General features: G+C 35.7%; 1 protein-coding gene across 1 annotated transcript in view; it reads right to left on the bottom strand.

Annotated features, from left to right (window-relative positions):
- The window catches only part of LOC137919542 (uncharacterized), a 246,820-nt gene that overhangs the window by 41,676 nt on the left and 177,455 nt on the right, over positions 1–27,689 (bottom strand). The window contains exons 10-11 of the mRNA XM_068762634.1: positions 17,644–17,758; positions 7,662–7,884 (exon numbers count right to left, since the gene is read on the bottom strand). Coding sequence (XP_068618735.1) covers positions 7,662–7,884; positions 17,644–17,758 — 338 coding nt within the window. The remainder of the gene's footprint in view (positions 1–7,661; positions 7,885–17,643; positions 17,759–27,689) is intronic.

Here is a 27,689-nt window from a genome sequence, read left to right as displayed (position 1 = left end):
AAAGTATACAAACAGATGTACACACCCACATATATACATACATATATATATATAATGCAACGCGAAATATGAATTTAATACATGACTTAGCAAATCTTCCTATGGCAATGCATTGCATTGCATTGTACTGCACCATACTCCTTTGTACTTTAGTACACGATACTGCATCGTATTACACTGTACTGCAAGGTACTACAATCTAGTGTATGGTACTGCTCTGTACTACACTGCATTGCACTACACACTGTCAGCCGATAGACGCCAACTGCAAGGTATATGCCTCTTCAAAAGATTGTTTTGATTTTTTTGATTGATTTTTGATAGGTCCTGCACTATCTACATTCAGCGATTTCCCGCTATTATATCGTCAGTCCACTTAGTGGTGGGCCTATCCACGCTGCATCTACTGACTCGTGGTTGCCACTAGAGAGTGTTTTGGTCCAAATGGCCATCGGTTGCACGAGCAATGTGCCCCAACTACTGCCACTTCAGACGAAAAATTTTTCAAGCTACGTCGGTGATCTTGGTTCCTCTGCGAATCTGCCCATTTATGAGGCCCATGGTTAATAAATACTGTATTGTATTGTATTGAAACGTATTGTTATGATTCACTTTCCGCCATGCAATATTCGGAATTTTTTTCAATTTTTTACAAAAAAACTTAAATATATAGACGTTCTCTACAGAAATAGAATTGTCAGTTAAAACAACTAGCCAAGTAAGATGCAGAATCTCATTAAGTGAAAACCAAACTGAAACAGCGTTCGTTAGATGTTTGCGAACGTTTCCGTTCCCGGCCTTTGTTCCGTATCACAATGTTCCGTGTTCCATTCGTGCGGCCGTCTAGCGGAACATGCCCGCATAGTTGTGTAATGGTGCGGTGTAAAAATAGGAACGAGTTAGCTAAGACGTTTTACGTCTGTCGGAATTTTTATGTAAGTGCATGCGTACCGGATAAACACAGTGACATTTATGAAGTACATATGCACTGGCTGTGAGCATTTGTTTATCATTGTGAATCGAACTCGAGTCTTACGATAGCGAATCACAGTTACAATCAACCTAGTATAACTTTTGTTATTATATCTAAGTAAAAAGTGGGCGGTATTGAATAAGTTATTTATTTATATTTACTTGGTAGTAATTTCTTTTAGTAGAAGGAGGAGCTGTTACACCCACAGGAACCTGATGGATGTGGTATATGCCATAAAAAGGTGTGCGAGGGCATATATTCGTCCTTACTCTGCGGAGAATATCCCTAAAGAGTGAAACACTCTCTACCTCTAATTAGTCAATGCTATGGAGAGTCGGAAGCCCGAAGGTGTCTGTTGTTCGTCGATCAATAGACACCCTTGGGCTGTATAGCAGTGTCCATCATGCGGTGGTAGCAATATCACGTCGAGATACACGGACGAGACTCAAGATCACAAGGTTCATCGACGTGAATACGGCAACCACACAGATACTGGCGCACAACCTGAGGATGCCAATATGGAGTAGGAATAAGGAAGTGGTCGCATTAATCGTAATGTTAAAAAATAAATATTGTTAGGACGTTGTGATGTGAAAAAAATAGTTTCGTATAAAATAGTGTAAGATTTAATTTAGGAAATAGTTTAAGAAGAGACTAGAGCAGTGATTCTTATAATTCTTATAATATCAAAACATCTACATTATTTATAAAAGTACCTATGAAATAAAAAAATTATGACATATGTAGGTTGGTATTCGCTTTGTGGTCGCAATATATTTTGAACTTGTAAAAACCTGAGAGACGCAGTCCCAGAGCTTCGCTACCTTGCACTGACGTGTTCAATTCGTCACTCTATAAATACGAATGTGGGACCAATACGTTCATTCGTTTCGTTCGTAAATTTACAGGAAATCAATATCAGGTAAGTAGGGGGTCTACCCAACACGTAAAAACATGGCAAGGGGTGTACGACACAAAAAAGTTTGGGGAACTCTGGACTAGAGTAACATAGCTTATTAAACATTGTGTTATGCAGAAACGGGTGCAAAATAAAAAAAAACGTAAATGTTAACTGTTATTGCAAAAACAAGTAAATAATGAGTAATTTTATACATCTATAATTTTTTTTTGTAATAATTATGAAATTCTGTGTATTTGATTCCAAACATACAGAATTTTTAATGAAATGTTATTATTTCATTGAAAATTATTTATATTAATCCTTTAAATATTACTGAACGCGAGTAAAAGATAACAAAAAATCGTTAAGCTATTTTCACATCGAAAATCATTAATATTTTTGCTTTTTAATTAAATCGCATACAATACTTACAAAACACTTTACTTTTACATACGATGACAACGGAGAGAAAAAGTAACTATAGACTATAAGAGATAACGTTAAAGAAGTTTATGAGTGCACACTTGATGTTAATGGAAGTTATTTAGTACATATGCACTGAATATGAACACGAGAAATAAAAACAAGCAACAGTACAATGTTTTTTTTGTATTCACGGCCCATTTTCTAATCGTAACATAGCCTTTTTGAGAGAATAAATGAGAACTAAGCTTTAGTTTTCTCTATGAAAAAAAAATAATAGAAAAAAGTTTTTGTTACACGTTCATAATCCAGTCATGGTCCGGGAAATCCCTTTTAGCTAAAGTTTGCATGTGTTAGTTTTGCTTTACGCTTACATTGTGTGAAAGTTTCCTTTTATTTGTAATGGAAAAACTTGTATAAATATTTCACTAACATATACCTTTCTCTTTTTTATATAATCTGTCTCACTTGTGAGAAAATGTATACGGTATCACAATGCAATCTCATATAATGTCTCTGAATTACAATTTAATATATTCAAGAAGTTCAATAAGCAAAAACTGGGATATTTCTTTACGAGATAGAATCAAAAATAGTTAACAAAAATAAATTCATGTCTTGGAATTGGCAACTTTAAGATGCCTCTTGAAGTTGCCAATTCCAAGACATGAATTGATGAAACAGGGAGCAAGCCACATAGCGGGCAGAAGTCCTCACCTGGGGGTCTTAAAGTTCTGGATTAAAGACCACAGACCGGTGAGGTAAGTACGGGGCGTTGCGTAAAGAACAGACGCCCTTTTTAACACTAGATGGCCTAATGCAGACATTTTGACTGTTTCAAAATTTCACTTACAAAAAAAATTGTATATTTAAAAGGATATTATATATATATTCTTTAACCCTTAATAGCCTGTTTACGAAAGTGATTTTTTTTTAATATTACTGTGTTTGCTTGAGAGTCTAGATGAAGGGAAAATAGATTTTTTTTTAATTTCGTCGGAAAGAATATTATAAAACAGTAAAATTCGTACAGCCAACCTATAAAAAAAATAATAGTAATGTGAACATTCGGTTTAAAAGATGGGTATCAAAATTAAAACTCTAGGCTATTAAGGGTTAAAGTGTCATGACTTTTTATTTATTCTATAATGGTATTTATTAATAGTTACATTTATCTCATCTTCTTATTTATTATCTATATACATATGTACTGTATGTATATCGCATTTGTCCGATCAGTGTTTTTGACTGCTCGGACAAATGCAAGTTTTACGGTTTAATATTTGCTAATTACTATAATTGATTATAAGATTTGATAGTTTTTAAACGGTTTTATTTAGTTCGACCCGTACGGAATTTATTTGTTTGGGTCAAAATTAGAAATTGAAATTTAAGCACCTTCACGTTGTCAGATAGATCTGAAATTTGGTACACACATTTAATTTAGATGACAATACAATATAATAAAATCAATAACATTATAAATCTAAGATGGCCGCCGATACAAAATGGCGAATTACATATTTTTTCTTAACCCCCTCAATATTGGTATCAAATGAAAGGGCTACACTAGTAAAACACGATGATTATGTCAAAATTTAAAATTCAAGATGGACGCCGTTCCAATATGGCGGACTAGGTACATATTTTTCCACAACCACCACAATATAGGTACCAAAAAACCGTTTAACTTAAAAGTTTTTTAAATGTATTTATATTACAAAGCAGTCATTTCGACTGGTTCTGGGAAATATAAGTATATGCTAAGATTCAGTCTATTTAGTGTTAAGATTGTTTAAAGATACTCGATAAAGGTTGCACCCGATCGGTTCTTTTGGAAATATGACGAAGGTTTATGTTCAACAGTTGTCGTCTTATGGTTGATATAATGATAACAATGTTTTAATAATTCATTACATTTGAAAAGAGAACGGTAGACAGTTAGTACACTATATACAATTATCTATATAGTAAATTGTAAAAGGTATATGTTAACGTTTTAAAAATCTTCGAAAATATACAACAAACGTACATGTTAAGTTTATATATATCCAAAGTTCTAAATTTGTTATTACCATGCATTGTAACTAGATGGAACAGAAAAGAAAGAAAGCTGTCTAAGATGTTACGTAGCGATGAGTCTGGCCGCCGCAAAGAGTTCAAAGGAATACGGAAGCGACATTCCTATTTCGTTCACCATTTCCATTCCGTGTCATTAACCAACCCGCTTTTCTAAAATGTGTTACTATTAAAAGTTTCCAGTGTTTCCAGGTATTTTTTTTAACAAGAACTAGATAGAGAAATGTTTTATTTGAATTTAATCATGATATTATATTCTATATATCGCACAAGATATATGTATGTACAATAGTACCACAAACGTTTATGCCTCGGAAGAATTTTAAAACCAATATATTATTAAAATAAGTATATTTTTATATCCAAGAATACTATATATCTGTTAATGTGTTGAATTAAATGTTGTTGATGCTCACTCAAGAAGTTAATTATTGTAACACTCTTTATAAAACTATATTTGTAAAGAGCAACTGTTGAGTAATGAAAGAAACAATAATTAGCAACTTCCACACATGCAGTGGTAGTCGTGCAACAAAGTGCACTGCCCGCCAGCCCGCTGATAAATGCGTATGCGGCAAACAATGCGAATTACACAACTGCCACCGTTAAATCACTCAACACGTGTTTCACCCCTCCACGGGGCATCTTCAGGAGTTATGTTACTTAGGATGGACTTCCGCAAGGTAACGCCTGATTTCATTAAATAGCAACTGTTGAGTTTGTCACCGGCTCTCATCAGAACTGATTTCCGAGTGATAGCAGGGATAACAACGACATTTTATGTTGAATGATTCGAAAGTGCTTGTATTAGCCTATTCGAAAAATGTTTTGATTTCATGTAAGTATTCATTTATTTTTATATTTATCTTATTCGATATCTTTTACATTCCCATTCATTGATCGGAACTAGATCTCGAGTAAAGACAGATGTATCTATCCATAGCTAACTTTCTCCATTCACTTGTTTTTGCTTAAAAGAAATAGTTTTATTTCATGTGTTAGTACGTGTGTAAAGTGACGTGTTGAAAATATTAAAAAAGAAACAATCGTTTATTATAATAAAGGGGTAAAAAGCGTATTTTTTAATTATACACAGTAATAAACTACATAAAAATTTCCAGCCTATGTGTTGTGTGCAATTTAAAACGCGATATGCAGTGTTGGCTAATATCACATTGTTTTCTCCTCACAAATATATTTCAATGCGGCGATAGTCTATTGTTTCTCATGTAACTTATCCAATCGTAACTTCGTATGTTGGGCATCGGCGTGTTCCATTTGAGATGTGCGGACCTAACGAATGGAACAAGAAACTCGGATGCGTTGAAGTTGGAATTTCGTTCTCGTAAACGAATGTGTATTACAATAAACTCTGTTATATAAACGAATTTTAGGATACCATGTTGTTATAAAAGTGACCACAACGAATGTGCATTGCAATAAATTCTATTACGAATTTTAGGATAACATGTTATTAAGTGACAACATGTTTTTATTTATCATTTTTTTTGTAAAAATCATATACACCAATACCTCTCTTTGCATCGTTTCGGTTTTTTCGAAGTTGCGTCGCTGTTTAATTAATAATAATTTTCACTGTACGTCGTTAGATTTTCGGGGTTGCGTTGTTTGGGTTCGAGCCTTCATTTTTTTTTATAAATTTTCTTTTTTTTTCCAAAAGATGGCAACATATTTGTTTCTTATTGCGCCATGCCATCAAAACTCGGGGATTCCCTTTCTAAATGAAAATCAACGCAATTTTAATACAGTTTTATTTTCACTTTGTTTTGCTAATTTTAGAGTTCAGTTTCAATTACGTAGTGTGTTGTAATGTAGTGTGTTGTGCTTTTTTAAAAAGCGAATAATAAATTTAAATAAATATTTACGTGTTGTTTCTGGTTACGAAAAGGTATATAATTTTCCAATTTATTTATTGCCACTGCATTTGCGGAAGTGGCTAAATAATGGTCCTTTTCTTACTTAGTAAATCTGTATTATCTACGAGTATTTACTAATAAATATACATACATCGAAATATATATATATAACGATGACATTTTGATGAGAGATATTACGTTGACATTTAAGATAAAATCATCGAAAAGTCTCGAACCTTTCTATTGAAACATATAACGGTTAATTTAAAAGTAGAACGCCTCGAAAATGAGATAGAATGACATGTAAAAAGGTCAAAGTAGTAAAGTATTATTAACGATTGTAGATTTTCAAGTAAGAGATAAAGTAAGAAAGGGAAGTGTTTGATATAAGTAAGTAATAGAGGTACAAGCGCAGCGCAGGCTGTTCATAAGGTGGATAACCTTCTTTACTAAGAAAGCGGGAGATACAGGTTGGTTCCAAAAGTTTCTATTGAAAATCTATGGGAGAAGACTATATCATACTGTAGATATCCTATGGCTAAAATGATGGTAGTGATGATAATAATGAAGGAATAGAGAGAAGTTAAACCACTGCATCGTTTTTTTTATGGTCCCAACTATTGGAGGTCTCTCGTACCCATAATTAGTTGGGATCAGGGTCTTTGTTTACAAATAAGTTCTTCAGATTTTTCATCTTTATTCTTCACTGTCATACTTCCTAATTTCTTTTATTCTTACCTTATTTCCATCTCAATATCTTTCATTTTGTTCTTTCGTTCCTTCTTGCTTTCATCGCCTTCCTTCCATCATCTTATTACTCTTAAGTGGCTAGATACATTTTTTATTCTTTATTTTATTATTTACATATTCTATTTTTTTAACACAGTTTTCTTTGGGTTGTGTTTTCTTAATACATTACTACATTTTTCTACCACTGCATCATTTGAGAACAGAGTAAATATACTTTATAAGAATTCTTAAAGAGACCCATAGGCACGTTAACAGCCAACAGGACCTCATAAACGCGCTGAAACTCTGTTGGGAACGAATGCCCGACCAAAAAATCACTCATCTGATTGAGAGTGTTCCAGATAGACTCAGAGAGTGCATACGAAGCAAAGGATGTCCTACTCGATACTAAAGAAAAGCTCCCGGCAAGTTTATTAAAAACAAACAGTGACTATAAAAGTTTTTATTGACAGTCTACTTAGTGCTCATTTTCTCTAAAAATGTGTATTTGAGTGTATTGCGATAAAATTAAACAATTCAAACGTTATTTTGTGTTTACTTAATGTGTAAAACCCTAATTCAACATCGACTAATTGTAAAAATTTAATAATCATGTATGCACATAAATTAAGGGGCAAAATGATGGTGGGCCCTATTTTGTTTTGAATTGTATACTTACAGTCGGCGACGGTCACTTTGGCGCGGTAACCAGCGTAATGACCAGAGTGATCGGTTCGGAATCGCAGCCTTAGGGCTTCGCCCCGCGACTGGTAGCGGAGCAGCTTCAACTTTGCGCTCCAATCGCCGCACAGTCGTCGTGCACGTACACCTGGATACTCGCGACTCCAGCCGGCGCTGATGGAATCCGACTCTGGGATCAGGCTCTCCATCTCCTCCCACACCTGGGGCATTAGGAAAACCATTATAGTATTTCTTTAATATTTTAAATATTAATTATAAATAGTGGTTTTTGGATCATCAGAATACGCTGGATATATGTCGTTTCCAATCCATCTTTTTGGGAATGTATGAGGGAGACATATGTTCATCAATCCTAGGGCTTGGATGAAGGTAACTTGGTTGTTAAACCAGAGATCCAATGATTTCCAATAGGATCGTTTGAAATGGCATGCTTCCAGCTTATTCTGACGACAATTACAAAATCATCTGTCTACTTTATAGATAGACATCCTGCAGATAACTTGTTGGTCTGTGGTCGTTTATTTGGTAAGAGAATATTTATTTATTTATTCAAAAATTTTTTATACATTTTATGTGTAACGGTAAACTTAATGTCAAAGGTATTCTCTACCAGTTAACGTTAGGCAGTGCAGAGGTAAATTAATAAAGGTGAAACAAGTAATATCGTAAAAGATAAAAAATAATCACATAAAACACCTTATATAAATGTACTAGTAGCTGCTACTCACTATAATTATATATAAATATACCATAGTATATATATTTAAATATCTATATATACTATTTATATAAATATTATAAATAATAAAATCCAATCATCGTGATGATTGCTTCAGTTGGCAAGCAACAGCTTTGGGACCTTCGCTTTGAACGCGCAACGATTTCTGATCATCCTGATATCGAGGGGGAGCGCGTTCCAGAGAAGAATGCGAATTACACAACTGCCACCGTTAAATCATTCAACACGTGTTTCACCCCTCCACGGGTCATCTTCAGGACTTAAATTACACCGATTAGTGCCAAATGTGTTTGGCGACGGACTGAGCTCACTCTCGCATTGTTCGCCGCATACGCATTTATCAGCGGGCTGGCGGGCGGTGCACTTTGTTGCACGACTACCACTGCATGTGCGGAAGTGGCTACATATTGGTCATTTTCTTACTTCTATTAGACTTCTAATTCAATTTCCACCTATAAAGCTATTACATCTATTTTCAATCATCATGTGTCTAACATGGACATGCTTAATAGAACAAAGTGACTAGACGTTGAATAGGTTTGTCAATTACCGATATTGAATGCCGTTCGCTCAAAGCACTATGCGTCCAATGTTAACGGTTTTGTCAGGAGACGTACTGATTAAAATCTGTTATTACATCGATTGAAGTTCTAATTATAGAATAAATTTTAATTACAATACATTAAGAATAGGTATGGTAATGACGACGTGGGCAGGTTTCCCACTAAGTGGACAAACGACATGTTTAAGTTCGCTTGAGAGCTAAATCGCTTTGTTCATTTGTCTATATAGGATTATTAGCTATTGGTGTAAAAGTTTGAAAATTGTGATTGTACAACAAAATTCAACATGATTTAATATAAGATATAACCTATCAAAAAATCAATGGCTACAGAAACAATAAATAATTTAATTTAAATTAAATTACGTTTTAAAATTAATTATTATTTATTATCTGTTCTTGCAGATTTTGTACAGTCAGAAGTTATTTGTTGTCTCATTCCAACTTCCTTATCTTTCCAGCCGATGGTCGCCCACTGTAAGTATATTACTTGCATTGGGCATCCATCTATCAAAGAAAAAATATTAAGAATGTTTATATGTACTTTTAGATAATGAAGTTATGTTTGAAAACGCTAGATCTTGTAAAACTAATGTACTTTATTTAAAAATATACGATATTTAATTTTAGAACGTTGTTAGCAGCTGTACTAGTTATAAATTGTTTTAAAACCGCCAGCTTTCTAAATGTACTAATAAACAAAAAAAAACTTAATTTATAAGCTGTGTCACCATATATGCAACTAATAAATATATATGTTAATATGTATGTGTGCAGTTCGTGTGCGTGTGTAGATATTTGAATAGAATTCTAGAATACTTTTTGAATTTTTTTCGTCAACTTTCTTTTGTTTATATTACTTTTATTATTTGCATTGTATCAACGTCAATATATCTGCCGATGTACATCCGTTGTTACGCATAGGTCTATTAGATATTTCACGACATAGTAACTACAAAATTTAATTTGTATGTGTTGTTGTTAATTTGTATAAGTTACATAGTACAAAGTTGAATATATACAGACAACAAAGAAGTGATAATAAGATATATTTTTATTAAAAATTTTGATAGATACGAGTAGGTAGCTGGTACGATGGACAAAATTATATCAATAACTTTATACAAATAAAGGCCCACTACAAAACACAGGCTTCCCTTAACGTGCCTTCAACTATGTGACCATTGACTTCAATCTCTAATGAGCCTAAATACTAGGAACCGGAGTTCTAGTCGGAGGAGCTGTCGTTCAGCTTCAGGTCTTTGCTGCGGCAGGGTTTGGGGGCTTTCTTGCTCACAGGGATCTGATCTGGTGACTGCGGTGAGTTTGCCAGAAAGACGGTGGGAAGACTGCCGTCAACCTAATGTCAGCCTAACTAAAGAAATACTAAAATGCATATACACCAATACCACGCTTTGCGTCGTTTCGTTTTGCGTTTTGTTGCGTCGCTGCCTAATTAGTACTAATTTTCACTGTGCGTCGTTAAGTTTTCGAGGTTGCGTTGTTTTGGGTTCGAGTCTTTAATTTTTTTTAATTTTTTTTTCCAAAAGATGGCCACACTTTTGTTTCTAATTGTGCCATGCCATCAAAACTCGGAGATTCCCTTTCTAACTAAAAATCAACGCAATTTTAATACAGTTTTATTTTCACCTTGTTTTGATAATTTTGGAGTTTAGTTTTAATGTCGTATTGTGTTGTAATGTAGTGCGTTGTTTGTGCTTTATTTAAAATAGAATAATAAATTTATATTAATTTTAACGTGTTGTTTCTGGTTACAAAAAAGGTAAATATTTTCCAATTTATTTATAGGCAGAGTTATATGTTACGAGTTTTTTAAATGTTTACATTGTTCAATTTTCTTTTTAAAAAGTTGTATTTTCGTAACCCTGGAACCTATCTTCGATCTTTAAGTGGTTTGCTATAGAAAATCTTAATTCACTTTGCGGCGTTTCAATTTGCGTCGTGTTTTTTTTGGAACGTAACCACGACGCAAAGTGAGGTATTGGTGTATATACTCCTAGTGCAACTGCAAATATCATTGTCATCTTTTACTGGTCGGTATAGTGTCCATTTAATTTTTAATTACAAAATATGTTTTTTTTATTTCTTTTTATTCAATGTCAACTTTTCAGTTCAAAACCCGGCCGGTTTTTAATGCAGGCTATTCTATAACGAGATGTTACTTTCATTTCTAATAATAAATAAATAAAAAATACACAGTTCCGTTGTTGCGTTTTATCATTGTTTATTTAAGTTGTGGCGTGCACATCGCGCGCCACTCAAACGCCAAGCTCTTACCCACGTGACCGTCAATCGCATGGCGGCGGTGGCAGTGAAACAGATACATGACAGATGGCGCCACAGTAGACGCAACGAAAATCTGCATCGCGCTGTTGAGAGTCTCCGCGCTCATTATAAGGGCTAGCGGAGGTGCGGTCAACGCAGGAAGAAGCAACTGAAGATCAAGAAGCAACCGACGAACAAGAAGCGATCGACGAACAAGGTACAACCGACGAACTACCGAAGCACAAGAAGCTACCGAAGAACAAGAAGCTACCGTACTACGACCACTCTTACACTGGTGACCCCGAGTAAGGACAACGAGAAGCACCTTCCGGACCCAGCTGATACCACACTCGGAAGACGCGCAGATAAACCACAATATGAGTCAGCCTAGTAACGACGACCGCAAAATCGCCGAAGTGTTACGCGTTGGCGTAAGAGTGCCCCCATTTTGGCCTGAAGAGCCGGCTCTATGGTTTTCACAGCTGGAGTGCCAATTCAGCCTGTCTGGCATCAGTGCCGACGAAACCAAATTTAATTACTTGGTAGCACAACTGGACCACCAAGTCGCCGTCGAAGTGAAAGACGTAATTATTCGTCCTCCAGACAGAGAAAAATATGAAAAACTAAAAACGGAACTTATACGACGCCTGTCAGCTTCACAAGAGAAACGCGTGAAGCAATTACTAATGTTCGAAGAGCTCGGAGATAGGACACCCTCACGATTCCTACGCTACTTGGAGGATTTAGCAGGCCCATCAGTACCTTCGCATATAGTAAAATCAATATGGTCTAACGGTCTACCTCAAAACATACAAACAGTGATTGCTTCACAGACAGACCTTTCTTTAGAAAAGCTGGGGGAGCTGGCGGACAAAGTGTACGAAATCGCCCCTACCACACCGCAGATCTCCATGGCGACTACTTCCTCTGGCAGCGCTTCGTCTTCAACGCTGGAGGAGCTTACCAGACAAGTCAGTGAGCTAACTAGACAAGTAGCCGCCCTTACATCTCGAAACGGCAGAAATAGTGCTCGCTCAGAATCTAAATACGAGAGGAACCGCTTCCGAAGTCGTTCGACGCCACGACAACCACCGCCAGAATACCCATACTGTTTTTACCACTACACTTATGGCTCCAAAGCGATTAAATGCAGACAACCCTGCACATTCCAGGCGGGAAACGAACTGGGCAGTCGGAAGTAGCGGCCAACGACTGCCCGCCAACCGCAGGCCGCCTTTTCATTACCGATCGTGTGTCAAAAATGCAGTTCCTGGTAGACACTGGCTCAGACTTGTGCGTTTTTCCACGTTCAGCCGTCAAGACGCCCTGCACTCAATCCAAATACGATCTCATCGCAGCCAACGGCAGTATTATTCACACTTACGGCCCTATTCACCTGCATCTCAACCTCGGTCTTCGTCGCGATTTTTCATGGAGTTTTACGGTAACTGATGTGTCTAAGCCCATCATTGGCGTAGATCTCCTTAGCTACTACAACTTGCTAGTCGACTGCAGAAACCAGCGTCTGGTTGATGGTATCACTACTCTACATGTAGCCGCAATTTCAGAAAACGCAGAAACTATCGACGACATCTCTTCCGTCAAAGCCTTTAGTGGAGATACAGAGTTCCACGAGATTCTACGCGAGTTCCCCGAAATTACGAGGCCTGCAGGCAAGCGTGGTGCCTCGAAACATTCCACGATGCACTACATTAGAACCACTCCAGGTCAGCCGGTTTCTTGTAAGCCACGACCTCTAGATCCAGCTCGTTCTCAGGCAGCCAAGAAGGAGTTCGAGGAAATGTTGGCAGCTGGTACAGCTCGACGCTCAGAGAGTCCATGGTCTTCTGCTCTTCACCTGGTAAAAAAGAAAGATGACAGCTGGAGACCTTGCGGTGACTACAGAGCACTTAACGCCAGGACTATACCTGATCGATACCCTATCCGACATATTCAAGATTTTGTCCACCAGCTGTCAGGATGCTCCATCTTCTCTACGGTTGATCTCGTAAAAGCGTACAATCAGATCGCTGTAAATCCCGAGGATATTCCAAAAACGGCGATCACGACGCCATTCGGAATGTTTGAGTTCCCGTTCATGACTTTCGGACTTCGAAACGCGGCTCAAACATTCCAACGCTTCATCGACGAAGTTCTATCAGGCCTGGATTTCTGCTACGGATATGTTGATGACATTATCCTGTTCTCTCCTGACAGAGAAACACACAAACAGCACCTACGCCAGCTCTTCGAGCGACTTAAACAATATGGCGTACTCATCAACACGTCAAAATGCGTATTTGGACAGGAGGTCGTCAAATTTTTGGGTTATGAGGTATCTGGTGCTGGAAGTAAACCTTTGGATGAGAAAATACAAGCCATAAGAGAGTTCCCCGTTCCCCAAACTGTAAAAGAGCTGCGTCGTTTTCTAGGGATGCTAAATTTCTACCGCAGATTTATCCCTAAGGCTGCCCAACACCAAGCGCCTCTCAATTCGGTACTACAGGGACCTAAAATTAAAGGCTCTCATCCAGTAGACATGACACCGGAGCTTCTAAAAGCTTTTGAAGACTGCAAAACTTCGCTTTCTAACGCTGCACTTCTTGCTCACCCAGATTACTTAGCAGAGTTAGCAATTGTCACTGACGCTTCAGACACGGCTATTGGAGCAGTGTTACAACAGCGAAAGAACAGCATCTGGCAGCCTCTAGCGTTCTTCTCCCGTAAACTATCGCCTACGCAGAAAAAGTACAGCCCTTACGACAGAGAACTTCTAGCGGTCTACGAGGCCATAAAATACTTCAGACACATGGTGGAAACCGCGTCATTCACCATCTATACGAATCATAAACCGCTAACTTTTGCCTTTACTACCAGCAAACAGCATTGTTCGCCAAGACAGTTTCGATACTTAGATTTTATATCCCAATTTACGACAGACATTAAGTACATACCCGGACCAGACAACGTAGTAGCGGACGCTCTTTCACGTGTGGAGGAACTCGCGGTGGCACTTGACTACGACAAACTTGCAATATCTCAGGACGATGATCCAGAACTGCAAAATCTGCTTCTGCGTGGCTCGGCCTTGCAACTCGAAAAAAGGTCTACAGTACACAGCAACTTACCTATCTTCTGCGATACTTCCGTCCATCCACCGCGACCATACATCACGCCAAACTTCAGACGCCAAGCCTTCGACAGAGTCCACAACTGGAATCATCTTGGAATTTCAGCTACAGCACGGCTGGTCGCACAAAAATTTGTGTGGCCAGGGATACGCAAAGACTGTAGAGAGTGGTCTCGGCAATGCATGAAATGCCAAACAAGTAAAGTTACCCGTCACACCGTGCTCCGCTCTCCTCCTTCCTTACCCCATCTGCGAGGTTCTCCCACATCCACATCGACCTCGTAGGACCCTTACCGCTATCTTCATCTTACAGATATTGCCTCACTGTCATTGACAGATTTACAAGATGGCCTGTAGCAATTCCACTACAAGACATCACTGCAGAAACCTGCGCAGCTGCACTCGTGTCCGGATGGATAGCCCGATTTGGGTGTCCCGCGCGAGTGACTACCGACCGTGGTCGCCAATTTGAGGGCCACCTCTTCAAGGCTCTTACTACCATGATTGGCGCCCGACATCTTCACACCACTGCTTATCACCCAGCTGCTAACGGCATGGTGGAGCGCCTGCACCGCCAGCTGAAGGCAGCCATAATGTGCCACGACACATCGAGTTGGACTGAATCACTTCCACTCGTACTCATGGGGATCCGGAGTTCCTGGAAAGAAGATCTGCAAGCCAGCCCAGCAGAGCTCGTCTACGGCGAGCCACTTCAACTGCCTGGCCAGTTCCTCGCTCCGGTGGACGACTACACTACAGCTGACGTTACCCAGTACGCAACAAGACTTCGAGCACACATAGCGAACTTGTCCCCGAAACCCTCGTCTTGGCACACCAAAGTGCCATTTTACATACCACGTGATCTTAATACAACTTCTCACGTCTTTCTCCGTCAAGATCATGTACCTGGTGCTCTCGAACCCCCATATGCCGGTCCTTTCAAGGTCTTAGAAAGACACCCAAAATTCTTCACAATAGAATTACGGGGCAAGCCCTCTACTGTCTCAGTCGACAGACTGAAACCTGCCTATCTGACTAGGGAAGATCAAGTCCCTAATCAGGTCATCCCTCTAATCCCCAAGTCGACTAATTTAACCACTACCAATACTTCAACCGCTACAGCCACTTCAACCACTTCAACTGCTACTACCTCAGACGGAGACAAGAGGACCCGGAGCGGCAGAAGAGTAAGGTTACCAAATTGTTATCGACCATAGTTACGGTCTGGGCGGGGGAGTGATGTGGCGTGCACATCGCGCGCCACTCAAACGCCAAGCTCTTACCCACGTGACCGTCAATCGCATGGCGGCGGTGGCAGTGAAACAGATACATGACAGATGGCGCCACAGTAGACGCAACGAAAATCTGCATCGCGCTGTTGAGAGTCTCCGCGCTCATTATAAGGGCTAGCGGAGGTGCGGTCAACGCAGGAAGAAGCAACTGAAGATCAAGAAGCAACCGACGAACAAGAAGCGATCGACGAACAAGATACAACCGACGAACTACCAAAGCACAAGAAGCTACCGTACTACGACCACTCCTACAAAGTCATTCATTACTGAAGTGGTTCACTTAGATCATTAAGAGTCGACGTGTAGTAACGTCTACGTTGACGTGACAAAAAGATTGTAATGGAAGCAAAAATAATTCTATCAATAACTTAATTAATCAAATAACTCAGCCGCAAAGAAAATTTTTATGGATCTAATCTTTAATAAGAGAATATTGAAGACATACATATCGGGACCAAAAAAGTCTGAGAGCTTCAGATTGATAATTTTGCAAAACACAACAGTGAAACTCCCCCTTTAGCATCGTTTCAATTACGAGAGACCGTAATCGTGTTATGCCGTATAATGTTTGCGAACTAAGCGACTCGATTGGTTTGATATATGCTAACGAAGTTTCATCATTCGCACAATCCAATCAAATCGTACAACTGACAATTGTCGTTAATGACAAACGAAAGAAACATATGGATCGGTTTTTGATGCTTACGTCATGAATAATATGGATATGACTTTTTATATCCAGCTGTAGATATAAAAAGGTTGAAAAGATGTCTAAATTTGCTTTGAAAATAACGCATAGTAGCAATAGTGAGTTTAAAAGAAAAATGTAAATAAATAAATACTGAATAAATGACACGAGATGTAACATACAATCAGCGCCATCTAGTACTAAATAGTGAAACTACATATGTATTAAATTCTTTGTTAAAACATTACATGTATATAAGTGAAGGGTAATAAATAACATATTCTGATTCAAGATATACTTAAAGAGGTTCGTGAAAACCACGCGTTCACAATCAATTAAAAATTAAAAGTAGAAAACTACGTGTCGAGAGAGTTTGTCTATCAAATTCAAATGAAACACTATTATTTGAATTAACATTTAGAGGTATTCCCTACGGAATACTTATACAAGGTGCTTGTATACACAAAGTTACAGGATATTTATAAATCTGAGATTTCCACGCCAATGTCCTGGTGCTAGCAAGTACTCTTCGCTTATCGTGTCCTTATTCCGGATTCACGAGTTTATATTCAGCCATTATATGTCATGTGTGATAGCTATAAAACGATAGTGTATACAAAACTCTGAGCTAAGTTAAGATAAAGGTTTAACTCATTTATTTAATTTTGTTATTCATAACTTTAATCTGCTTCGTAAGGTGTTATAGTTGTAGAAAAGAAGCATGAAGAAATTCCATAACAACACATTTTGAAATAAAGTTTAACAATAAAGATTTTTACATGTACACTCTATCTGATATATCCTAAATGAAATCAAAATAATCAAGCGACATTACCGCCAAGGATTCTTATCATTTAAATATTTGTTTAATGAAAAAAATAAGCCTTTTCCTTCAATGTATCTTTAATAAATGTTTTGAATTTTGTAAATGGTAGTCTAATAATGTTTTACGGAATTAAATAAAAATCTACGTTTATTACAAATGAATTAGAAACTTTTTGCTGTCGAATCTTTGGTACAGTCAGTTTTTCAGGGTGTCTTGTAAATATACTATGGACGTCACCTATTTATTTAATTTATTATAATTATAGTAAACGTACAAGATATTATCATAAATATATAGCGAGGCTGCTATAAGTATATTGATCTGTTTAGACCCCTTTCTCGAAGAGATTCGTGGCCCTAAGCCTTAAATATCGGAAGGCTCTCTTGGTTACTTATATGTAAGTATGAAGGTGATCATGGATGATATTTATAGTCACCTCGTTCTCGTGGCTGTAAGGATGATGATGCTCAGGGAGCAGCCAGTCCTCGGCTGCGTGCTCTGTGCCGTTGTCCAGACCAGTTTCATAGATGTCCAGGAAGTCATAGCTGCAGCTGTAGGCAGAAAATATTATGTAATAATAACAATATATATACTCCAACAAAAAAAAAAACAAATATGCATTTTTATATATTTCCTCTTTTATCAGGACTATTTTTCACAGACACCAACGTCCATGCTTTTGTTTTTATATTTACGTTTTATGTTCTGATAAGAGAGACTAACGGTGGACGTATTTGGACCTTCTTGATGGCGAGGAAAATGAGAGTCAGGAGTGATCAAGGTTGTGTATATTACGTAACAGGAGGCGCAAAAGTAATGTCATAATGTGAACGTACTTTAATTTTTACAAATGGCGTTTAATCTCAATGTGCTTTGACATTTATGTTGTAAATATATAGAGAATTAGTTGTCAATATACAATAGAGCGATAGAGCTATACATACCCCAAGAATATACTGGTTATTTGACAAATTTTCAGTCTGTTTTACCTTTAGTGTTTCTTTTTCTCAAACAATTAAGCATATAGCCAAGCGCCTCGTGAAGACTAGTTCCATGTTTATCACAACAAACTCTCCATATTACGAGCATTGAAAGTTAACATTGAAAAGAAGATATCGACTATTTGAAGAAATAAGTTTTGCGGGCATTAATTTAAAACGTCGTAAAACGAGCGTAATTGTAGTCATATGACGGATATAATTTTTTCTAATTAAAATTATAAATTTAACAAGTTTAAGTCATCTTTTTTTGGCAACTGGGCTATTTTATTTTAATTTTTAACAAAATGGCGGCCGATTCAAATTATGACATTACTTCTGCACCATTTGTCATATACTTAGACCATTTACAATCGTGTAAAATTTTGACATAAAGGCAATGAAAGCTCAAATTTGCGTTCCATTTTAAATTTAAATGCGAAATAATAATTTTAACTTAAAAGTATTGTAGTGCTAGTGGTCTGTAATACCTAGCATTGTTATGTGACCGCCACATATATTTATATATACGGTGAGAAATCAACATATTTCAATTTATGTGATGAATCGAATACCACCTATCCAAGTTTCTGGTGGTGAAGATTAAAGAACGTCGAAAGACACTAGATGCAGGTTCCTTCTTACTGATCCTAGTAGTAATTTATGGGTGAGAACTATGTTATTCGTCTGAACAAGATCCAAAACCGAAGTCATTCTTCACCGTTCAAATCTTACTAGTAATGCATTATAAACAGAACATCTTGACATGCATTACGAAAGTAAATAAATAAAAATAGAAACTATACTAATTATTTCTCATGAAATATTTTTTGGAGAATTAAACATAAAATAAAATAAATAAAAACATATAAATAGCATACGGGTTATGTCTGAAAATTTTCTATTCATACATACGTAACAATGGAAGAACTCCTTAAATTTTATAAATTACGTAAATGTGTACAATATGATTTTAGTTGTGAGGCGACGTTTGGGCGTCGTTTCTTGGCATACACTCGTCTTGGCAGAAGCTGAACAGGCTGTTTCAGGCTTGAATAGATGAGTCAGCGTTTTTCCTTGACACGGTTGATATCTTATTTCAACGGATCATTTGTAACGGATGTTCCATGTGTTATTTATTGCAATTAATCTTACTATATATATTTGTTATACGCTCAGAAAAGACGGTGTAATATTAAATATACCTAAGGTTTCGTCGTAACGTTTCGAAATGGCTACATATACAAATGTAAGGATATTTATGTAAAAAAATAACATAATAAATCCACAGGATTATCGGTATAGGTTTAAAAACTTTAAGAGAGTGAATGTATAGTTCATATGCTGTTGATTAATGAATGGTGCACCGTATCAATACATCAATGACTTTAGAAATTTTTTCGTCGTTTCAACTCACAAACGCCCACTGAAAAACAAAATACTCCCCCAAAGATATCTATGGGGGTAATATACTATAATCGTTAAGCTTAGGGTTGGTGATCGCACTATGGTATTATAGTACGCAGAGGATGCTGCTATCTATCCTCTGGAATCTTCTTTGTGAGCGGTGGCAACCCTATATAATGCACAAAGTGTAAATTATGATATATTGTAGCTCGGGAAACGAACCTGCGATCTATGATCGTAAGTCACAGTTCTTTACCAATATGCTACCACTGCATTCAGATCAAAGAGTTTCTATTCGTTAAAATAAAATCTATTATTGTTTACCATCTGTCTGCAGTCAGTGTTTTAAAGTTATCACACCATCGTATTACAATAGAAAAAAATGATGTAGTGTATTTTAGAGTGATCACTTTAAAGACCGTGATTGGACATACGTGTTAAAAGATAAAAGCCTAGAATGTAGTGGTTGAGGATGGATGTATGGCTAATGGAATGAAAGAGAAAGACTGGGAAAATTGTAGAACGAAAGAAACAGTACGACAGATAAGATGATATATGAAAGAGATGAATGATAATAATTAAAAATATTAATAAATTACTAAAATTAAAAAGTCCCTGTCCCACACGAGATAGGGGAACGAGAGGTCCCCAACAGCGAGGTCCAATTAAAAAAAAAAAAAAGATAAAAGCTTTTTTACACACACACACACAAACATATATATATATATATATATATATATATATATATATAAAGAAATCACTTTTAAATGTTATATAATTGTTTTTTTTTAGAATGCGATAGGCCAATGGCTTTTGCATTACAAAATCTGTACGGACAGATAGTAAACATAAATTAATTTTAATATATAGTAATACGAATTTTAAAAATGTTCTTTACTGACAAATGAGCTATACGTTCCCATCTTTAAAGCTTTCTAAAATTATTACCTATCACCCTGTACACATCTATATATATACTTTCCTTTCACCATGACAATTAATAAAAATATTGACTTAAATGCAACTCAGTGTACATCTAAAATTTCTAAATTATTTTTCTAATGATCTTTGTATAATCATTTATTACTACTACTACTACTCCGCTAGCTCAGTGACCCAAAGTGGGTCTTGGCCTCCGAGGCGAGAGACTTCCACTTTCCTCTATCTTGCGCCATCGTCTGCCATTGGTTGACATTCAATTCGCGCAAGTCTGCCTCAACGCGATCGATCCAGCGATACCTGGGTCTACCCTCTGGTCTTCGACCCCTCGGTTTTTCCAGGTACGCTACCTTCACGCTCCGATCCGATCCCATTCGCTCCAAGTGACCAAGCCAGCGGATTCGTTGAGCTTTATATTCGCCAAATCATTTAAGCGACTATGAATAGACCTCTAACTTTAAGTAAAGGCAGTCTGTTCGTAACAGCATTATATCTAAGTACTCTATACTTCAGACTCTGATCAACCTTAGTTAAGTTATTACGCCTAAGTGTCATTTATTCAATGGAATCAGGCATTACCTTGCGGAAGTCCATCCTAAGTAAGAAAAGGACCAATATTTAGCCACTTTCGCACATGCAGTGGTAGTCGTGCAATAAAGTGCAACGCCCGCCAGCCCGCTGATAAATGCGTATGCAGCAAACAATGCGAATTACACAACTACCACCGTTAGATCATTCAACACGTGTTTCACCCCTCCACGGGGCATCTTCAGGAGTTATGTTACACCGATTAGTGCCAAACACAGTGTCATTTCTTTGCAATAAACATTTTTATTGTGACGCTGTGCTGTACTTTCCATCTGAACATTACATAGCAAACAGTGTAATAACATTTTAAAATATTATTATCCCAAATCCACTGTTGTGACATGGCCCCGTATTGCTTCCAATGCAAGGACAATAGCTTGAGTAATATGAAATATATCTTGTAAATAAAATATTACGATCATGGGTTGATGATGATAGGAAACCGTAGACTGTTAATAAAAATACGCCTTTTAATGTTCTAGAGTTCGGGCAACGAAACTAGCAGCGATTTTCCCCACAGCATCTCTTTCTCTACTGTTCTCACTCTGTCTTCTTGTTGTTCACATCTCTTCAGGATGTAGACTGACCTGGAATGCTTCCAGTATTGGCTTTTATAGTCATCAAAGGTATTCTAGTATGTAATAATTTTGATATTTAAATTAATGACATTTTCAATTTTATCGCAAGCCAGCTACAATATAAAACCTCTTTAGTTGTATTATAACAAAACTATAATTTGGACACTCGTTCTAATGGATTTTAGTCATACAAACATCTTGAATCATTTCTAAACATTTTGTGTGTGACAACTATATTGGCGTTTGTTTCGTATCTATCAGTTCATTAACGTTTATTCCGATTATTAATTTAAAATGAGTCCCGCGTAGTGCTGTGTTATCGGATAAATAAATCCAATACAACGCCATTGACGGATATTGTTTACTAGATCGGATACGATATCCGTTGCCGCCCGGACGCGACGTGATTTATAGCCGACTTACCAGGCCGCAGAGGGCTTGTTAATAAAGTTTCTTCACTTTATATTTATTTATTTATTAAACTAAATATTAGCAGTACGTATGATAGATATTAAACTTAACAATTTATTATTGTAAATCTTTTAAAGAAGGAGAAGCATTGAATGCTGGAGAAATTGTAGAACAGTGATTCCCAAAGTGGTCTATATAGACCTCTAGGGGTCTATGACAATTTGCAAGGGGTCTACATCAGCGAAAAAAATTTGAGGGTCCACGACAATGGATCTCAACACATACACTGATAGTACCTATTTACTTACATCATACTATCTTATAACATCAAAACATTTACATTATTAATAAAAGTACCTATGAAGTAAAAAAATATTATATATGTTTATAAAATTTTGTAAGTTGTAGGATGTTGGTATTCGCTTTGTGGTCGCAATACATTTTGAACTTGTAAAAACTTACGGGAAGGAGAAATTTACAGGAAATCAATATCAGGTAAGTACGGGGTCTACCCAACACGGAAAAACATGGCAAGGGGTCTACGACACAAAAAAAAGTTTGGGGAACTCTGTTCTAGAATATGAGAGAATGATATCCTTGCTGTCTTGGTTAAGGATTGGAAGAATAAGACTCAAGAGATGTGTTAAGAAGGATGTATAAAAATGCGCAAATAAAAGCCTACAAAAGGCTTATGCGCACATCGAAGCTATTGTTTTAGAATGTATGTACAGTAAAACATATTGCCGTTTTCTTTGCAACGTATAACGTTGCATGTTATCATTCAATATGTCTAAATTAAAATTTTTATAATAAAATAGGGGTACTTTTACCATGGAGTTTTATTATTAAATAAAACTTTCGGTCGTTGAAGTTGAATCTATTCGTACCTCGCACCGACACGAACGCATCCTGTCAACTACCCGCGCTCTTCGTTTCGACCTGCTGCCGGCTGCTTACCACCACCATCAGGGAAGTACTGACTTGCGGTGTAAAGTAAGAAAAGGACCAATATTTAGCCACTTCCGCACATGCAGTGGTAGTCGTGCAACAAATGTACTGCCCGCCAACCCGCTGATAAATGCGCATGCGGCAAACAATGCGAATCACACAACTGCCACCACCAAATCACTCAACACGTGTTTCACCCCTCCACGGGGCATCTTCAAGAGCTATGTTACACCGGTGTATTGTAAATATTGGTCCTTTTCTTACTTAGGATGGACTTCCGCGAGGTAACGCCTGATTCCATTAAATAATTGCGGTGTAAAATCAGACCAGGCCTTCTGCCCACTACTCCCTTAATTGAAATTTAATTTTCCTTTTTTGCTAAGTCCGCTGTTTCTTTTTTACCTCGCCACTCACAGTTGGTACCGGTACAAAAGTTAAAATTTACTATTATTTCATAAAGTAAAAAATGTTTAGTTGTACGCTCATTAAACTGTAATTTTTATATTATTTTATTTATTTATATATATATATAGTAAATAGAAACTAAATAGTGATATTTTAAATTAATTATATAATATTTTATGTGTACATTATAATATCATCTGTTTTGTTTGTGTCGATCACCTGTTGAACGTTAAGAAAGCTAAGAAGTTGAACGTATAAGATTGATCTAATATTATACTTTCAATTTTATATTTAAAACTAAAAAAAAATATTTCTAATCAACGATATATTCATTTTAGTTGTGAACAACCTTTTGCCATCAAGTATACAAAATCAATGCCGAAGCGGTAAAAATCAGTCGGTTTTTCTGTAAAATATGTTGACAGAAACGACATTACTTTCTTGATGATTTTGAGTGATGACCCATGAATGATTTTTAACCTTTTAAAGACAAAATGTTAAAATGATTTGTTATTAACAATGTATTGCGAAGCATCCGCTAGAATGTCAATTTCTTTAAAAACATCGCTTAGGGAATCTATTTTTTAAATAATAAATAACCAGTAAGGCTCTTCTATATAAATTAAATATAAAAAAGCGAAAGAAAATATCACGACAATATTTATTTCAGAATTTGACAAGAAAGAAACCCATTGTTTACTAAATGAGAGTTGGTATAAATGTATACAGAAACATTGTACTAAGATTGAAATTCAGAGTGACTAAATCAAAAACCATCTGTACGCATACTTCGGTCAATACATAATAATAAACAACGTTATTTAAACTTTGTGCAGTATGATATAAGATCTAAAATCCTATGTCCGGTAATTGAACAAACTTGATAGCAAGATTTTACATGAAAGCAAACAAAGGCTGAGTGTACATTTCAGTGTGGTCGATACATGACGTCACACATGCCACGTGATTTGAATATACAACCACATAGCATGATACAATGTGTACACGGGTTTATGCACTTCAAAATTATAATAATTATTTTAAAGTTAATATAGAAATAACTTGTTTTATAAGTAAACAGCTGGACATAGTTTTCTCCCATACATCTCTAATAAGACTGACATTATCAATTCGAAGATAGGTTCCGGGGTCACGAAAATACTACTTTTTAAAAAGAAAATTGAACAAATTAAACATTTAAAATATAAAAATAATGTAACTCTGCCAATAAATAAATCGGAATAATATTTACCTTTTTCGTGACCAGAAACAACACGTAAAAATTTATATAAATTTATTATTCTCTTTTAAAAAAGCAAACCCACTACATTACTACACACTACTTATTTGAAACTGAACTCTTAAAATTAGCGAAACAAAGTGAAAATAAAACTGTATTCAAATTGCATTGATTTTTAGTTAGATAGGACATCCCCGAGTTTTGATGACATGGCGCAATTAGAAACAAAAGTGTTGCCATCTTTTAGAAAATAAATAAAAAAAACCCAAAACAACGCAACCTCGAAAATCTAACGACGAACAGTGAAAATTAGTACTAATTAAGCAGCGACGCAACTTCGAAAAAACCTCAAAACGAAACGACGCAAAGCGAGGTATTGCTATATTTCTAAATTTTGTAATGACAGATTTATTTGCTTTAGGCAGTTTTTACCAGTTGACATAAGGTGATACAGATGATCAGTAGGCAGGTTACCAAATGTCATAAAAAGTTAATAAGTTATATACAATACTTATTATTATACTTGCCTGTTTTACACTGTATTATGGAAAGCCTTTATTATCGAAGGCTTTTTATATCTACTTTATCTTTTATACTAAGTCAATATATCTTAATACAGTAAAATTCACTTATTTTAATCATATTTATATAGGTGCGTATTTTGAGAATAGATGGTATTTAGCACATATATCTATATCATAGTTAGTTATATCTTCCTTATTCTTCCAATGCTTTTTTGCTGGTGATAATGATTGTTTAATGATACTTAAACTAATGAAGATATAAGTTAACACCTGTTGGAAACTTATATAAGTTTTGATTAATTAATCTCAAGATGCATTAATTATTTAATTAATTAAATATTTTAATTATAAAAATAATTACAAATTCATTTACTATATATATTTAATATTAGTGTAACAGGGTAAATTTTATACAATATAAAACACATTAGAATCGCTGTATCAGCACGGTTGTGAAATATAAAAGTTGATTACTAATCGAACCGCAGGAAACTTTGTTCTCTCTATCAGACAACACATAAGTAGTTACCTTATTTTCAAATTTACAAAAATATAGTTTAATCTTTTACAGGAATACATCTATTTCTTTAATAGATAATATTATATTTCAATACGTATCATTTTATTCTGGAAGAATATAAATTCAAAAATATAAAAATCATAAAATTTTGTTCAGTTGTTCATTTACAAATGGTGTAACTAATGGGACTTTGTTTTATATACAGGCTGATTGGTTATTACAGCAAGATCTTAGATGGTTGAATGTATAGCTCATTTTCTGTGAATGTATGTACAACCTATATGTAGTGAAAACCTAGCGGTTGAGTACTGAAACTTACGATCGTTGGTGTAAGTTCGATTCCTGCAATCATTTATAATTCACACACATAGTGTGAATTATAAATGATTGCATTAATTATATGGAATTGCAACTGCTTACAAAATTAAAATTTGTACGAAAATTTCCGATTCGTGTGTACAACATGTAGCTGTTACACATTCGCGGAGTGACGTCACAATCGGTAAAAAAAAATATCGGTTACCGGTTTTACCAAAGCCGCGGTGGGAAAGCTCCGCTTAATCCAATAGCGCGCGGTTCGCAGTAATCCGATTATCTCATCACCGTCGAAGTCACAATGTTTTCCAATAGACGTATCCAGAAGTTGTTAGACTTAATAAGATGTTGGGAAAGAAGAATATGTATGTAGCTAGATAATCAAAGACGAGAATTTATGAATAAATACCTACAGATATAAGATAAAGTTTTTTTTTACATTTAAAATTTCTTCACGTTGTCTTTCATTGATTCAAATTATTTAGTAACACTTGCTTTTCTTTAAATAATATATGTAATAATGTTTGAATTAAATAAATAAAACAAAGAGATAACGAAGTAAGGGAAATATATACAGAATGATTGGTTATTGGTGTCAATTGTGAATAAAAAGTTAAGATGCTTTCATACCTATTTACAACTAATGTATAAAGTATTTTCTGAAATATGTTATATTAATTTTCTATTGAAATGAGACATTTTTAATGGAATCAGGCGTTATTTTGCGGAAGTCCATCCTAAGTAAGAAAAGGACCAATATTTAGCCACTTCCGCACATGCTAGTTTATCTTGCCAAGGGTGACAAGAAGAGGATGGAATCACCGTATTATATCCGATTTAGTTGGTTTTCTATATACCTCAAAAACATGCTGTCAATGTTCCCTTGTGATCGTGATATCAAGAAAGTTAATTGAATCGTTATTTTAAAGTTCCAATTTAAACTTAATTTTTGGATGAAATGTATTTAAATTACTTACAAAAATGAAAGTCTTGCCTTGTACCTGTCCAGCATATGAGAATATCATCCACATACCTATAATAGTAAAGGATGTTACTATTACCCATAATATACCTATTCTCATAGTTTTCCATGAAGATCTCCGCCATCAAAGGAGATAACGGAGATCTCAAAGCTAATCCCTCCGTTTGTATATAATAACTTGCATGTGTGAAATTGCTAAATATTAGTCTTTTTCTTACTTGAAATGCGACAAGCAGATAACATCTCAAAGTACAAATTCTACAGGAATAGATAGTAAACAATTATTAATTTTAATATGTAGTAAAACTTACTATATTTTCATCTCGTTCTTTATTATTTCTAAAACGATTTATTTACAGATAGGTTGTAAAAGTATAAATAAAAGTTTGTATAATAATTTGCTTAAATTTTAGGGGTAATGATTTATAGCTTTATATCTATATACTAGCTGATCCCGCAAACGTTGTTTTGCAAAAAAAATTAAAGTTTTTAATTAACAAATGTAAGATAAGGGTAGATCGTAGAGGGGTGAAAATTTAGGTTTGTATGTATTTTTGTATGCTGTATCATAATAAAATAAAAACCAAAAAAATTGTCTAAAAAATTAAAAATAAAATTTAGGGGTGGACCACCCTTATCACTTAGGGG

This window comes from Battus philenor, unplaced genomic scaffold, assembly GCF_028537555.1.
Source record: "Battus philenor isolate CCGP_79_NKW_IND1 unplaced genomic scaffold, ilBatPhil1.0.hap1 SCAF_16, whole genome shotgun sequence".
Lineage (NCBI taxonomy): Eukaryota > Metazoa > Arthropoda > Insecta > Lepidoptera > Papilionidae > Battus > Battus philenor.
Note: the sequence above shows the minus strand (reverse complement) of the source record. Positions and strands in the feature narration are given on the sequence as shown.